Source organism: Meles meles, chromosome 15, assembly GCF_922984935.1.
Source record: "Meles meles chromosome 15, mMelMel3.1 paternal haplotype, whole genome shotgun sequence".
Classification (NCBI taxonomy): Eukaryota; Metazoa; Chordata; class Mammalia; order Carnivora; family Mustelidae; genus Meles; species Meles meles.
The window spans coordinates 22,710,470-22,724,076 of record NC_060080.1 but is presented as its reverse complement, the minus strand read 5'-3'; the positions used below and the strand labels follow the sequence as shown (position 1 = coordinate 22,724,076).

The window sequence follows — 13,607 nt, the reverse complement described above, 5'->3', positions numbered from 1 at the left end:
GTGAGGGAGTAACTATATGTTGTATACATGCCTGGGTTTATAAATCATGGAAAGTCTAGATCTTAAGCATCCCGAGCTCCCCACTAGTTCTGGCCCTCGTTATGTATCTGGGTGAGATGGGTCCATGGCACAGTGATTTCCTGGGACCTGCCACTGGGTCCATCTGTCCCCAGATGTTTTCATTGCCAAGAAGGGTCTTCCCAGGTTGGCAGGCAGTGCCCATCAGCTAGAAAGGCGTGGGCCCGAGCTGAGGTCGGGGGGGTGACAGTGTGTTGGGGGCCCAGATGGCCAGGCCAGAAGCAAGGAAACCCGGGCTATGGGGGCCACTAAGAGCAAGGTGAGGGGCATCCTGAGACCACCCTGGGGGGCTGAGCAGTCCTGCTTCAGCTGCCTCCAGCTTCTCAACTGCATTTTCTACTCACTCCAGAGGGGACTAGGGACAGGCCATGGCACGTTGTCCCAGGAGCCTCCAAGGCTGGAGATTCTGGCTTGCCCATCCATCTGTTGGCATTCCCTGATCTTTTCAGGGAGCTGTCACTTGTGACTCTTGGGAGGAGCAAATCTCTCTAGCACCATTATGTCGTGGTGAGAATCAGCACTTGGATGAGGTTAGTCGGTTAGTTGCATGATTAGAACATGCCGCGCAAGGAGCGAGGTCAGGAGTTCAGCCTCTAGGGCCACGGCTCCTGTCCCAGTGGCAGCCTCTCTGGCCTCCCTGCTGCAGCCCTAGTCACAGAGGCAGCCAGGAAAGAGAGTGGCTGAAGACCTCCCAGATCATTGCTATAAATGGAGAAATGTCCCCTTTGCACGTGGAGGTCAGGCTCACCATCTCAAAGGGGACCACATACCTCCCCCTCATCGCCACCCCCCCCCCAACAGGCCCTCCTCCCCAAATGCCATACTCAGCCTTTGCTCCGGGAACAGCCTGATTAAGGAATGCATTTGTGTCATTGGCATTGCCCGTGCCCACTGCGTAGCCTGTGAGATTTCCGTTAAACTCCCGAAGGATGTCTGGAAGAGCAGGGGGTGAACAGGACACAGAGAATTTAAGAGGGAGGGGCAGGGTATCTTCTCTGCTCTAGGCTCCCCGGAGCGGGTTTTTTTACCATCTTCATGCAGCTGGGGTGGTAGGGGGGTGGTGCGTGCCTGGCAGGTATTGGTGCTCTCTGAGCAGAAATGACCTGATGACACGGTGGGCCAAGGCAGGAAAGGCCTCTCGGCTTCCCTCCCCTCCCCTCCTCTCCCTTCTTCCCTCCCTCCCTCCCTCTGTCCCTCTGTCCCTCACTCCTATCCCTTCGCAGTGTAGGGAATATTCACGATCTCATTGGATGGTCTCTGCATCCCCTGGGCCATTGAAAGAACCTGAGGCTCAGAATGTTTGGTGACTCACTCTAGGTCACTTGGCAAGTACAGAGAAGAGTCAGGACTTGAACCCAGGCCTCGGGGCTCCAAATAGAGTGTTTAGGACACCCCCTTCAACTACCTGTCCATGGGCCTCTGCCCCCCCTCAATGACAGTACGCAAAGATGACTTCCTCCTTTCTTAGCTGGGGCATTCTTAGGAAGCTGGGGCTCAGGGGGAACCGGTGAACAGACTCAAGCCCCTGGCGGTTACTTACTCGGTAAGGTAGTCACGTTCTCCAGGGAGTTGTCCCCTCCTGAACTGCAGGGAGTGAACACACCAGGGAGAAAGAGTGAATCAATACTTGGGCTTTTGTGAAAGAGCATCCCATCTTTCTTAGCTTCCGAACCATCGGCCTCTGTAAGGTGTGCCAGACCCATTGGTCTCCTTGTGTTGGAGAAACTCTTGAGAAAGTCTGCATTTCCCAAAGTGTTGATTTCCCCCAAAAAACAGGATTTGAAGGCAAACAAGAGCTGTTTCTTTCTTCCACCAAATCAGGAAGGAAAGCACTTAGATGAGCATGTACTATGTGCCCCCACGCCCTAGATTCTCTACATTAGATACCTGACCCCTCCCAAAAAACAAGCTTCTGATACAGATGCAAATATTCCCATTTTACAGAAAAGGAAGTTGAGGTGCATAGAGGTTAATGAACTTTTGAAAGGTAACTAAAAACCAGCTTGAGCTGCAAGTTTTTAGAAAATGGATTAACTCTTCTCTGCCCAGTGGGGAGGCCAATTCCACTGGGAGTTTCACCAGAGGGTCTCTCATTGCCTTCCAATGACTAATCTGATTTTATCTACTTGGATGTAGTTTCATGCTGTTCATTCTAACCTCAAGACCCATTCAAGATTACATTTCCTTTCATGCATTTAAATTGAATACACATGGGAGGCCCGGAGAGAAGTACTTCTATTTGAACAAAGTCCAATTTGCAAATGTACTGTATTTACTGTTTTTTCTCCCTGCACTTCCTTCCTCAATGCCAGCATATTATTCCAGGCCAATGCATTTTGAGAACACCGTGTTTGCATCCAGCCCACCAGCACGGACTTCCAAAGGACAGGCCATGAATCAAAGTCATGACTCTTCTTCATTCAAGGAATTGCTTGGGATGAAGACAACTCTTTCAGACGAGGGCGGTCAAGTCTGGGGCTCGGCAGCCCCAGGTGATGGAGGGAAAGAAGCCAGGTGAGCTCTGCCATCGCCTGACTCAGGTGCATCTCTCTCCCATCTCCCATCCGATGTCTGAACCTAACTTGGCCAGTGGTTGGACCTTTGTTCAAGCTTCTGATTCTACTCCAACTGTGCCTGAAGCTAACTGCTTCAGCTACTACCTGATCCTCCTTTCTTGCAACTAAAAGTGTTTACTCAGAGCACTTTGTACTTGAAAGGGAATTAGAAATCCATATACCTCCTCCCGTCACTGTGTTCTCACTCTGCCTCCTTTTCTTCTTCACTAAACATACAAACATAAACATGGAGATAAACCTACACACACATCAAGTAATTCCCACTGTCATTTGTCTAAAAGTGTCTTTGTTCTAAAACAAGTCCGCAGCGGATCAAGACTAGCAGGCTCTAGAAATCTCTGAGTGAACATTTCTAGGAGAAGGAGAATTACACAAATAAAGATGGACGGACAAAAATATCTAAGCCCTCATTTCGTTGAGAACTATGTGACATATGAAAGAAAAGAGACCCATACGAAACAGCTAGTTAGTGTGAGAGCCTTCCGATTAATGTAATTTATATTAAACCATGAGCTCAAAGGCTGGGTTTTGTTCATCTTTTGTCACCCTCAGTGCACAGAGAATTACAGAGTAGACACTTAATGACATTTGTGGAAGGAGTTTCAGTGAGATTGAACACCTAATTAATTTTTTTAAAAAGCTTTTTTTTTTGCAAGCAAATTTTATTTTGGTCCTTTGATACCAAAGAAGCAAACTTATTTTAACCAAAAAAAAAAAAAAAAAAAAAAAAAAAGCAGCAATGCTCCAGAGATCTCTGGCCCTGACACACAGTTAAGCGAGACAAAGCCGGCACCTGTCCCTGACGTATGGTTCTCTCAGGTCAAGGGCTTTGGAAATAGTCACTGCCAAGCCTCGTCCTACAGGTCCTGCCCACAGCAACGCACCTCCCAAGAGTTCTGGGTCATCTTCCCATGTCTGACTCTATGAGGCCCCCTCTCTCCACTTTGTCTCCTACAGGAAGAGGCTCAAATTACAGTCTTCATTTACTTGGAACCATGCATTGCCTATTATTTCCAAACCAGAAGCTTCAATGGCTTCAGAAAATTACTTTTCTTAGGTCAACCTACTACATGGACATTGCCCAGGGGATGCTGAGAGGTTTTGTGAACAAAGAAAGGATTCTGGGATTAAGAGAAACATAGGATTAAACAGATACAATTTAAACACATTTCTTCATTGCAGGGCTTCTCAGAGCCTTTAATGATAACATACATACATGTGAGTTCTCCACAAGGCAGCTATGGTGGGTAATGTTCCCTCCCCAGTGTAAATAATTCTGCCCTCTTTCAGGAATGTGTCAGGGGCTGGTGTTCCGTGGAATACTCTTTGGGAAACACCAGTCTATTCTACCCAAGTGTCAAACCCGTATCTCAGGCTCTGACCAAGTTTCCATCATTAACACATGTGGACCTTGGGGCAGGTATTTGAAACATTTAGAACAAAGGATTTTAAAGTACAGCAGCCATGGACTAGGCAAGGCTTTTGACTAGGACCAGAAGATTCAAACATCAGGCCACACCTGGCCTCCTTTACAGGGAGAAATAGAGCAACGGCAGAATGTTTTCTTTGCTAAAGAGAAACATTAAGCAGAAGATTGTCTGTTTGTATCTGAATGCCAGGAATCTGATTGGACTCTGAGCCTCCCCACATCACCCCACCACGTGTGGTTCCCCACACTATGACCTAAAGCCCCTGCCTTCTTGAGCCAAGACTGAGCATATCTGTGCTCAGCTCAAGCCATTTCTGGATTGTATGTCATAAGCTCTGCTTGCTTTCTTCCCCTCTGGCTTTTCTTTTTCCTGCAGCCTCAGTAACATTTGGGGCACAGTGGTCAGGAGACGAGACTCTGTTCTATTCTGTGCGGCCCACTGGAGGCCTTCTGCCCAGCCGTGGTGGGGGGGGGATGGAGGCCCAGGGGAGCTGGGAGGCATTTACCAGAGCAGCTGGTGTCCTCCTGCTCCCCATGTCTAGGGTCCTTTCTCCCTTCCTCCCACCCAGACACACCTTCCCCTCTGGGGCTGTCCTCAGGGTTGGCCAGAGAACTGCCTTCGTCTCAACTGTCCCCACCCTGTTTCCTCTCACTTTTCCGGAAGAAACTTTCCATCTGAATTCACTGGGCAGAAGAAGGGAGGAGGCAAGCATGGGAAGTGGCTTCAAAACGTCTTAGCACTCTGCCCTCTCCTGGCTGGCCTTGTTGTTTGGAATTCTGAGCTAATTGCCAATGACCGTGAAATACACATAAACACGAACTTCACTGGAAAAGAAAAAAACTGAGGAATGCCCACCCACACCCAACCACTCACCTTACCCGCTCTGAGCTTTTCTACCTCTGGTCTGGAATGCCCTTTCTCATCTGATTGCTCATCTGTCAACTCCCACCTTCTCTGGGAGTTTTCCTATACCAACATCTCTATCCCTGTGGCCCTCAGGCATCTCACTTTCAAGCAGCACCTGCCCATGGAGCTCGAGCATTTGCAGGCGCTTCCCGTCCACCCCCTCGCCCACCCGGCTCAGTGCCAGTTCTGGTGCAGGCACCCGGGAGGGCTCGAGGCTGGTGAGTCTGTCTTAGTCCTCTCCTTCTGAAGTGGTGGGTTGCATTTCAGAGTTTTCTGGACAGACGTGGACATATATGTGAAGGCAGAGGTGTGAGCACAGAATGACATGAACATATACATAGAGATAGCAAACAGACGGAGATCTCCACGTGCGCACAGACATGTACACAGTCAGGTGAAAACTCAAAGGTTTGGAGCTTTTCAGGTGCATTTCATGTTGGATTTGCTGACCCAGGAGTCTGACAAGAACCCTGGTTTTCTTCTTCTGTACAATTAAAGAAAAAAAAAGTTATCAACAGTAAAATATCCTCTCTACTCACCCTATGGTCACGTTTTGCAGAAATACATCAATTTTTGTTCTGAAACCCCTTCCAGATCTATTCCTGGCTCCTCAGTATTTACACAGTTACAAGAGACAATCCCCTCACCCAATTTCTGGGGGTGAGCCTGGGGCGGGAGGGGGAGAAGGGTTAGCATTACCTATATGACAGTCCCCGATACTGCGTGGTGACATCAGAAAGGTCATCCGGTTTGGAGCCAATTCCATTGCCAGCCTTTCAAAGACACACCAAAATCCATAGGAAAATGAATAAGTCAGAGGAAAGGGAGGCGGGCAGTTCCCAATGCATTCATCACGCGGCATGAGCAGACCCTGGGCTGGGAGCCCAAGAGCAGGCTTGCATTCTCCCATGCTCCTTTCCAGTCATGTGCCTTCCCTGCCTCTCAGCTGCCTCCTAACTGACCTGAGGACATGACTTGCTGAGCTCTGGTCCCCACAGGATTGCTCTGATGACGAAATCGGATCATGATGGCAAAAACAGCTTTGTAAACTCCAAAGTGCTTTGCATGTATGAGACATGGCCATATTACTACTGCAAGCCCTACACTCTGAACTTCTCTTAGAAGCACGAAGGAGCCTATCTCTAGACTGGAGTGGACCGCAGTGGGCAGGCTTCTCGTAAATGTCACATTTCTCCTTTTTCCCTCTGGGACATTCTGTAAGGCAATCTTGTGGCCTCAGAAGTGCTGCCAGAAAGAGGTCATCTGGGAGGGTTGGAGCCCTGTTTCTTGGAAATTCACAGCAGAGCTTAAGCCACGGTTGTGGAGTCTCCTGCTTTGCACGTAGGTGCGTGGACAGAATATATGTGAGGGTCTGAGCTACTCCTCAAGTGTAATCCAGAGGGAAAGGAGCACCCACACAGGTGGGTTCAGATTATTTTGAGTTGAAATGACATCTTTTTTGCAGTTGTTAAAAAAAGCAATTGTGAGGTGTTTAAAACCTCCACTATCTGAGACCATTCAGTTCGCTCCTGGAAAAGATGTCCCCTTGCACACCTGGTTGAGAAAGCGACTGCAAAATCAAACCACTGCCACCCTCTGGGATGGACAGGGCCAGGCTAGGGGCAGAAGTCAGGGGCGCAGGCCCTGGGATCAACAGGCGCAGCTTCCCCCACCCCCCCACCTGGGGCCCAAGCATCCTTACAGTCAGGGAGTCCCCTAGCGCAGCCACGACTCGGATGTCTGCCGGTCTCAGGGCGTGCACTGGAAAGATAAGTGGACACACTTGAGTTGGGGGGAAGGAACCTGTAGTCAGAGTCTAGGGCTTCTGACCCTGAAGCAGGACCAGAGGCATGACCTGTATGTGTGTTTGGGCCATGGAGACAGAAGTTATATGACGGTTTTCCTCAGAAAAGACCCGACAAACAAATCCTGGGCCTGTGGGGAGAGTGGTGCAGAAACGGGGGTGGGGGGTGCTGGATGGACGGACAGTGGGGAGGGGAGAGTGGAATTTACACATGGTGGGGTGGGAGGCCAGCTGTGACCTTGAGGGCAGGGCCACTTGGGCACTGGACCATGTGCGATGAGCTACAGGGTCTGAGGCTCAGCCCATGTACAGCTGCGTTATAAATTTCGGCCAAGAGTCTGAGAAAGAGTCATGTCAGGCCTTGCCCTGTCCCAGATCGCTTTTGAAGCCTCCATGGAACTTTCTGGCCCTCTTGCAGGGAGCAGTGATCAGAGAGCCTGGGGCCACAGGGCACCCTGCAGAGCTGACTCGCTCCTGAGATTCCCTGGGTGCTCCTGCCCCCAGCTCTCAGCCTCAGGGAGGTCACGCCACTAGGCTGGGCCATGAAGGGGGAGCTCCTGGGGGTCTCCGACTAACAGGCTGAATTGAGAGGGCAGCAAACAGTTCTTGGCCTGGTCACCTTGGGTCCTGTGGGGGTAAAGACATCGTTGCACCCCAGAGGGGGACAAAGCAGGGACCTGTTCCAGGCAACCACCCAGACAGGAAGCAAGCCCCAGCCCTAAAGCTGCCATTGAGTTACACATGCCAGAGTGCTCATTGGCCTCCGAGTGCTTGTGGGGGGGGGGGGGCGGGGGCTGGTTCTGATGTGTCATAAGGGGCTTACCTGAGGTGGGTGTGGAGGAAGAAGGGGCTCTGTCCCTGCATGGCAGATAGCTCCCCTAAAGGCATAGAACAAATCGTAGAATCTCAGGGTTGAAAGTGACCGGAGAGGTTGGCTGGGCATCAGACTCACTTGGAGAGCATCACCAAACACAGCTGGATTCCTGGGTCCCACCCTGGGGAGCGACCTGGAAGGGCACTTCCAGAAGGCTCCGTAGGTGATCTTAGGCTGGGATCCGCTGAGCTAGTTCAGATCGTCCACCATCCGGTGCAAGAATCAGAGCATTGACATAACAATCCTATCCCACCCCAGCCATCTCTGATTCTGCAGCCTTCTGAGGACAAAAACTCTCATCACCTAGGTCTCTGGAGTGGTCCAACTGGCTGGTCCCCCCCGGGCTGTTAACCAGTGTGGCTTATCCTGCCCACCACCTGGTCTGAAGGTGTAGATTGGTAGACCTTACAGAAGAGCATTAATCCCCCTTGGCTGCCCACCAGGACCCTTACCCACATTGCCCCCCCCCCACCTTGTGGGGCCAGTCCCAGCTTGGGGACTGCCCACCCTGCTGGCTGGAGGGCCACAAGGAAGAAACGAGCTCGTACCTGCTCTCTGCTCTTGTAGGTGCTCAGAAACGGCCAGACCTGCGAGAAGAGGGCGGTGAGCAACTCTAGCAAATTCACTGGCTTCCTGCATGACACTTTCAGCCTCCCCTGCCCATGTCCCCAAGGCCCCCCCCCCACCCCGGGCTGACCGCTGTGTGCTCCCTCCCAGCATGTGCTGGGCCTTCTCTGCAACCTGAACTCTTAGGAACAGCCAGCATAAAGCCTGCAGTGGCTCCCAGGTGAGCAAGTCTGCTCTCTGCTCCCCTCTCAGCTGGCTGGGGTGGCTGCATCCCCTCTCCTTCCCGCCCCTGCCCCTCCGACCTCAGCCACTGCCTCCGTGAAGTGCATGTTGCCTACTCCCCAGACCCCTTGCCACCCCAGGCCCCTCCCACCCTGCCCAGGCAAGAAAGTCAGGTGCTTTGAGGTCCTGCTCCATGTAAGCCCTGGCTCAGAGGTTCCCAGTCTAGCCCTGGGACCCCTCTGGGAATGTGGAGGACATTGTAGAGGGGAGGGAGCAGCTGCAGAGGTCCAAGTATCCCTCTGGCCATTTGTGAATGAACACGGGGCGGGGGGGGGGGGGGGCTGGATCTGCTTTGCCTTCCCAGGTAATATCTGCTTTTCTAGCTCCAGATTCCATTTGACCAGCCCCTCCCCCATCGCCTCAGTTCCTCCATCTTTCTATCCAGCCACAGAGACAGTCACTACATGGAAACAGGGTATCCTTTCTGCCCCATCCTGGTCTTGACCTTCTCCGCTGTCCCCTAGTCTCCAAAATGACAGCTGGAAGGTGCTACCATGCTGGGGCTCCCTGGGACATGGAGAGACAAAGGGACACTAGGCACCCCTGGCCACAGGGGGCTATCGCCCCCTTACGGTCCAGCCAGATGGGGCTCTGTGGACAATCACCTGGAGTCTGGGGTGGGAGTGGGAACTGGGGTTGAAACGAGCTGAGAAACCTGAGAGGTGCTATAACCCTGGAAAAGATGCCTCAGATAAACAGACCTGTTTATAAGGACACGGTTCGCGTGTTACCTGGTTCGGACAGGTGATATTGATCCTGTATTCAAAGTTGTGCTGTGTTGTCTTCTGGCCAACAGGTTCCAGCTAAAGCAAGAAGTGGAAAGAGGTGACAAGAAGGGAGAGGTCAGGCTGCAGGTCAGGGCTGGGGAAGGGAGGGATGGACACAGACAATGGGGTCTGTCATCGCTATGCGGCGGGGGATCGGGGATGGTACAGCCTGAGCGATAGGTCTCTGAACTCCTTCAAAAGCTCACCAGAGTCTTTCTCTTACAGAGAGAGAATAGGTTTCCCTACCTCGGACATCTTACCATGTTGTTCCAGAGGGCGCTGGCCGCGTGCGCGTGAGCTTTGCTGCTGAAGTGGAAACAGTCAGGAGCAAAGAAAGAGCTGTCCGGCAACCCGTCCTGGTCACAGGGCGTAAAGGAGGGTCCGTGTTGGAGGACGTGCGGGACACAAATGACACTCAGAACCGACCAGGCTCTGTGGGGCTCCCCTACATCCACCCGGCATGCTTTCCTTACCGGCGTCTTTGGCATGTCCACTTTCTCGAAGAACGGCTGCACGACCACCGTGAAGTCCTCTCTTGTGTCGTACCGACCATTCTCAACCAACCGGTGAGTCCCCTCCTGCAGGAGGCACAGGGGGCAGGGGTCAGGGGCTCCCCACCTCTGCTCAGGTTGTGTGCCACCTCTTTCGCTGCCAAAGAATTGAACAGAGTCCGCCCCTGGAGTGAAATCAATCTGTAACAAAATCTCAACTGCTCAGGAACCAGCTAGTTACTTTTTTAGATCAGACTTCCCCCCTCAACCCCAACCTCCGCTGTGTGTCTCTGACCTAGGCTGTGGGGAGAGAAAGGAAAGGCAAGGAAAAACCCAAAACCACCAGCTTGATCTCCTCTGGAAGCTTCTGATTAAAGACTTGGACAGGGGGTAGGGGAGGGCATGAATTCGGTGTAATGATTTTTTTTTTTTGGATAATCATTACATTTAATTTATTTCTGTCCTACCTTTGTTCAGAAATTCAAAGGTGAATCAGCAATGACATTTAATGCCCATTTATATCATCTGTGCATGGTGTGTGTTTGAGGGGGCAGGCATGCTCCTGTGCATACGCCCTTCTTTGAGACCCTCAGGTCTGTCCAGGAAGGTAACAGAGCTGTTACTCTCAGAGATCCCCTTGGGCTCGGTTCCAGGAGGACAAGTTAGCCCAGTTCTGGCTCCAGGTTCTGCCAGTCTCTGCCATTTTCACGGCTTACAGGATTTCTACCATTTGGGGCCAGGACCCTGGCTGGAAAAGGCAGTCAGGGACATCAGTGGGGTCATTACCGAAGGCGCCACATGTACTTTTCCCTGGGGGCCAGCCAGAAAGAGAGTGTAATGCCACTGAGTAGCAGTGTGACTTTCAGCAAGATGCTTCCCCTCTCTGGACCTCTCTTTCCTCATCTGTAAGTGGAGGATGTTTGGCCAGGCCTGGACCATCCCTTAGGTCCCTTCCAGTGCTACTGGTTACTCTGTGAATAGCCACAATGGCCCACAGGAGCCAGGCTTCTCTTGGGAAATGAAAGAAATAGTGTCTCGAATGCCGGGCACGTGGTAGTCATGAATAGCAATGATCATCTCCATGGAGAGAGATGGGAGCCATAGCTTTTGCAGAAAGTAGGGAGAGGATTCCGCCAGTGGGCGTGCTGGCCTCCTACGGCTAACCATGAACTTCTCCTGGATCTTAGTGGTAACCAACATTAGACCTGGGAACAGCATCTGAACCCACTTCCTATGTTTGGAAAAACTCCACTATATTAAGAGCAGCCCGCCTCCTACTGTACAAAATGAGGAAGATAAATGTGGGCTTTCCCAGTGACCCCCACACTCGGGCTTAGGCACATGCCCAGGGGCCCTCCAAAGCTAGTGCCAGAAAGAGGGACAGCACAGAACCCATTCTGCTGAGGGTGGCAGCTGCGGTCGGTTCCTAGAAGCAGCAGTGGTGGTGGTGTCCACAGTGTCTCCACTGAACGAGTTCCTTGGTCTGATTTTGATCCTTATGACTTGGCCCCTAGAATTTCATGATGCCATGATTTCTGGGTGCCCCCGCCTCTGATCATAGCTTTTTAACTCCTCCAGACCATCTGCTGAAATAATCCAATTGCTTAAATTAACCCGCATCACATACATTTTTGTTGCTTGCCTCCAAGAACCTGTTCCACCTGGAACAGGTTTGCTCTCATGACTGTAACCTTGGCTGTTTTCCTTCTCCTAGTACAGGCCATGGACTTCTGCCTGCCTGCAGCAGAAGAAAGTACAGCTGGGGAGTCACCCAGAGGGTGATAGATGGAGGCTCGTTCCCCCGTGCCCTGATACCCCTGAAGGGAAGTGGTTCTGTTCCAAGGTCTACTTGACCTAGAGGTGTCAGAAGTCAGTGCTAATGGAGGCCCCGCCAGATGAAGCTGGAGAAAGTTCCCCAGAGCTGCATTTTCTCATGAAAATGAGCCAGTTACATCCCACTCTGTTCCAAGGAGTCCATGAGTTTGAAGGATGGATCCATCCTGGTAACTGTTTGCAGCCTACTCTAGAAGAACCGGAAGGCTACCATTGTCCTCTTGAGTGACTGGATGATTATTTTAGGGGAAACTCAAGGTCATCAAAAGAACCAGCTGCTCTGGCCAAAGACTGGACGGGAAAAGGCCCTAAATGGATAACCTACAGGATGTCTGGAGATCATCGGCTGACTCTCTTTCTCCTGTACTCCCCCAGAGTACCTGCTTCCCTGGGTTAGGACAGCAAAGGACATACAAGTCATCTCAGTGAATCCTCTAGACCTTCTTAGGTGGAAAGGGCTTCCCAGCCAGAAGTCAGAAACTCACACACACTCTCCAAATGGAAATACTCTGAGAGTGTGTGTGTGTGTGTGTGTGTGTGTGTGCGCGCGCGCGTGCGCACGCAAGGCCAGGAATGGAGATTTGGTGAAGTGTGTTCAGTGACTCGGCTCTACAAGCTTGGTGCAAATAAACTGAATCACAATCCCTACGGTCTTTCAAGATGTCTTCAAGTCTGCATCCGGCTCACTGGTCACCTCACACCCTCACACTGGACAGCGGGGATCACGATAATATAAGCATGACCTCAAGGCACCTGGGTGGCTCAGCAGGTTAAAGCCTCTGCCTTCGGCTCAGGTCATGGTCCCAGGGTCCTGGGATGGAGCCCTGCTTCGGGCTCTCTGCTCAGCCGGGAGCCTGCTTCCTCCTCTCTCTCTCTGCCTGCCTCTCTGCCTACTTGTGATCTCTGTCTGTCAAATAAATAAATAAAATCTTTAAAAAATATATATATATAAGCATGACCTCATTTTCTCATCGGAGCAATGAGACCACGCAGCATTTCCAGTGCGGTCTCAGAACCCATTCTTGGCTTACCTGGTATTGCTTATTCACTTTGATGAGGGTGGCAAGTTCTGTTGAGTTATCCTGAAACTTGAGGACACAGGGGCACAGGTTCCTGCGGACCAAACCAAAGAGATGCCTCAACCCACCAAGATCGCTGTCCAAATGCATGACATTGACTCGAGATTCACCATCTACTTGACCTAGAGGTGTCAGAAGTCAGTGCTAATGGAGGCCCCGCCAGATGAAGCTGGAGAAAGTTCCCCAGAGCTGCATTTTCTCATGAAAATGAGCCAGTTACTTCTGACCTCTGCAGGAACGACTTCTGGAGCTGGTTCCCTTACGACTGTGTGAGGACAGACCAGGCAACAGCGGTAGAGCACACCTACTTGTAAATAATAACAGCTGCAGCAACGCGCAGAGTAAGGGCTCCCACGTCCGGATGCTCACCGTGCCATGAGCTTTATGGGAATTAACCCATTTGATTCTCCTCTCAGCGATTCAAGAAGTTGTATTATCAACCCCATTTTATAGAGGAGAAAACTGAGGCTAAGTACTTGCTCAAGGTCACATGGAGACTACGTGTGGGAGCCAGGACTTGAACTCTAGTCTGTCTGGTCTGAACCCGAGCTCTTTAGCAGTTGTTTTTTTTTTTTTTTTAAAGATTTTATTTATTTATTTGACAGACAGAGATCACAGGTAGGCAGACAGGCAGGCAGAGAGAGAGGAGGAAGCAGGCTCCCTACTGAGCAGAGAGCCCGATGTGGGACTCAATCCCAGGACCCTGAGATCATGACCTGAGCCGAAGGCAGAGGCTTTAACCCACTGAGCCACCCAGGCGCCCCTGAACCTGAGCTCTTAATCCCTAGTTAAACTGCTTCTGTCCAGTCTGTACCTCTGCTCTGGTTGGCCATCTTGCCCATCTGGGCTTTTGGTCTGGGGATGAGGGGGCACACAGGGTGAGGGGATTGGAGCGTGCATGGCTCAGAACAGACTTGTGC

General features: G+C 51.4%; 1 protein-coding gene across 4 annotated transcripts in view; it reads right to left on the bottom strand.

Moving 5' to 3' along the window:
- The window catches only part of PLB1 (phospholipase B1), a 122,858-nt gene that overhangs the window by 35,430 nt on the left and 73,821 nt on the right, over positions 1–13,607 (bottom strand). For all 4 annotated transcript variants that reach the window (XM_045979692.1, XM_045979690.1, XM_045979691.1 and 1 more), the window contains exons 26-35: positions 12,640–12,721; positions 9,758–9,862; positions 9,545–9,640; positions 9,249–9,320; positions 8,217–8,255; positions 7,618–7,672; positions 6,693–6,751; positions 5,690–5,763; positions 1,619–1,662; positions 903–1,011 (exon numbers count right to left, since the gene is read on the bottom strand). In XM_045979692.1, coding sequence (XP_045835648.1) covers positions 903–1,011; positions 1,619–1,662; positions 5,690–5,763; positions 6,693–6,751; positions 7,618–7,672; positions 8,217–8,255; positions 9,249–9,320; positions 9,545–9,640; positions 9,758–9,862; positions 12,640–12,721 — 735 coding nt within the window. The remainder of the gene's footprint in view (positions 1–902; positions 1,012–1,618; positions 1,663–5,689; positions 5,764–6,692; positions 6,752–7,617; positions 7,673–8,216; positions 8,256–9,248; positions 9,321–9,544; positions 9,641–9,757; positions 9,863–12,639; positions 12,722–13,607) is intronic.